This window comes from Bidens hawaiensis, unplaced genomic scaffold, assembly GCF_021521415.1.
Source record: "Bidens hawaiensis isolate Kalapana, Puna unplaced genomic scaffold, B.hawaiensis_p1.1 tig00008858_1, whole genome shotgun sequence".
Taxonomy (NCBI): Eukaryota; Viridiplantae; Streptophyta; class Magnoliopsida; order Asterales; family Asteraceae; genus Bidens; species Bidens hawaiensis.
In genome coordinates, this window is record NW_027491639.1 from 368,317 (window position 1) to 370,591 (window position 2,275).

Genomic DNA, 2,275 nt, shown 5'->3' on the forward strand with positions numbered 1-2,275 from the left:
ATGGAACAAATAACCTTAAATGAGACTAAGCCTTTGTCTTCACAAGATGTTGCTAAAGCGTTTGTGAAACAATATTATTATGTTTTGCAAAAACTCCCTCAAAAAGCTCGTAACTTCTACAAGGATCAAAGTATTCGATGCCATCCACGAGCCGATGGTTCAATGAAATCGGTACAGACACGAATGGTAAACAAAATCTTTGCTCAACAACAGTTTTGACATAATATTACACATTGTTATATAGAGTATTATTCATTTGAGTTTCGTTTATTAATTTGGGGCAGGATATCCATGATGAGATCATGGCACAAAATGTTGTGCAATGGATTCCTGATCTAGACACTCTTTATGCTCAAGGTTCAGAGATGGAATCGGTGATCGTAGGAGTATCGGGCGCTTTGATCGATAATAATGACGTGGAACGAAACTTTGTTCAAACTTTCGTTTTGGTTCCACAAGAAGGCGGTGGCTTTTACGTGCACAATGATGTTCTTCAGTTAATAGATGGCGTTACAATACCAGCCACGCGGTCTCCTCTTGATGACGTGGCAAGCATTTTGACTGCTCAACATATTCATGATACAGGTTTTTAAAATTTACGTACCATTCAAACAGTTACAATAAAGTGTCAGTTAAACGATTACAGAATTGTTTGTTTATTTTTCTTAGAAAAAGAAGATACATTGGAGACTGAAAACGCTACCAACAAAGATCGAACCGACAAATCGACGTCTAAAAATATGGTTGCTGAGTCATCAAAAGGAAAGAACATAGTTACATTTGAACCAAAGAAAAATAGTCAAAGTTCATTATGGAAATCAGTTGAAAAAATGCAAGAAGAGGCAAAACAAGTGTCTTATGCATCAGTACTGGTGAGCTCATCTAGATATATAAATCTTATACACATGGTTCGGGTTGCATAACGAGCCAAAATCCAAAACGGGTCGGGTTATACAATGGTTTAAAAGTCTTGATGTGTATAAATTATATAAATACGCATTAAAAACAACACGAAACGACCCATTAGTAAGTAAACTAAACACTTTTTGTGTCCATATTTATAATTGCTTTTATAAAAATCTAATAATGTACCAACTCATGAACTATTAACATAAATTTCCATTTTAACGATTTTTTTTATGTGGCTCGTTTGAGATCAACCGCAACCCAAACCGACCCTTTAGTATATAAACGGATAAATTTTGCAACCTCTAAAGATTATCTTGTTGTGTCCTATTTTTTAAATATTAAATTTTTACCAAGTTATTATTTTTTTGGGCTGTAGTTTGCAAAAGATCAAGGTTCGGAACAACCCGAAAAACTGACAACTGCGTCTCCTACTGTACCGAAACCATCTGTTTCTCCTAATATCCGTCCTCCGCAAAACATTTATGATGGTATGGTCATTTGCATATAATCATATTATTATTAAGTTGTTGCGCTAAATGGTAAACAAACTGTTGCAGGTAAGACAGTTTGTGTCAAAAACCTACCACCAACCATGACACAAGAATCATTACTTCAGATAATGAAGCATTTCGGGCCGGTTAAACACAGAAACATTCATATTAAAGCATACCCTGAGGTCTGGTTCATATCTTATAACCATGGTCAACTTATATAGTAGTTTGCTAATTAAGTTTAGTGTTTTATTAGCAGGATGGATATTGTTACGCGTTTGTCGAATTTGATCATCCTAAAGCGGCCAGCAATGCAGTAGAGGTATATCTTAGTTTTATAAACTGTTATAGCATTCATCATTGTATGATTTGATAATAGCATCATAATAGTAATTGACTTAATGTTTTGGCTGAAATTTGGTATAAACTTTAATTACTAAAACGTCTTCGTTTTTTTTTCAGGCTCGCTTCATCTGTTTTGCGGACAGGTATTCGGAGATTCAGTACAAAAAATTTCCTAATCAAGGTTAGTGTAAAAATGTCATATTTGTATTTTTTATTTTAAGTCTTAAGATATTCTTATGTTCTAGTTTGGATTTATGTTTTAAGTATGATTATTGCAACTTATATCAAGAATAAGACACATCCAAACACTGTCTTCTAACTATCTAATTTTAATAATTCTATATCACAATTTCATATAATCAAGTTGCATGTACATGCATGGGTAGTAAGTAGTAACTTATATATTATTTTACCAATTTGCCCTTACAGGAGGACAAAATTACGCGGGGAGGCCACCATATGGACAGGGAGGATACGGGAATGCGAATTTTAGGGGCCGTGATGGTGAAGGGCGTGGCGGAGGTAGTTAG

General features: G+C 34.5%; 1 protein-coding gene across 1 annotated transcript; it reads left to right on the forward strand.

The window, feature by feature from the left end:
* LOC143530190 (nuclear transport factor 2-like) lies at nt 1-2,275 on the forward strand. The gene is made up of 8 exons (XM_077025803.1): nt 1-186; nt 285-585; nt 670-872; nt 1,286-1,397; nt 1,467-1,585; nt 1,660-1,722; nt 1,863-1,926; nt 2,175-2,275. Exons 1-8 carry the CDS (start codon nt 1-3, stop codon nt 2,273-2,275), a joined length of 1,149 nt encoding a protein of 382 aa, XP_076881918.1.

What these genes read in the sequence shown, in the direction of transcription:
- LOC143530190 (XM_077025803.1), top strand. Translation starts at nt 1, where the DNA reads ATGGAACAAATAACCTTAAATGAGACTAAGCCTTTGTCTTCACAAGAT. An exon ending in AATCGGTACAGACACGAATG is followed by an intron (nt 187 to 284) that starts GTAAACAAAATC and finishes AATTTGGGGCAG; the next exon opens with GATATCCATGATGAGATCAT. An exon ending in CGGCCAGCAATGCAGTAGAG is followed by an intron (nt 1,723 to 1,862) that starts GTATATCTTAGT and finishes TTTTTTTTTCAG; the next exon opens with GCTCGCTTCATCTGTTTTGC.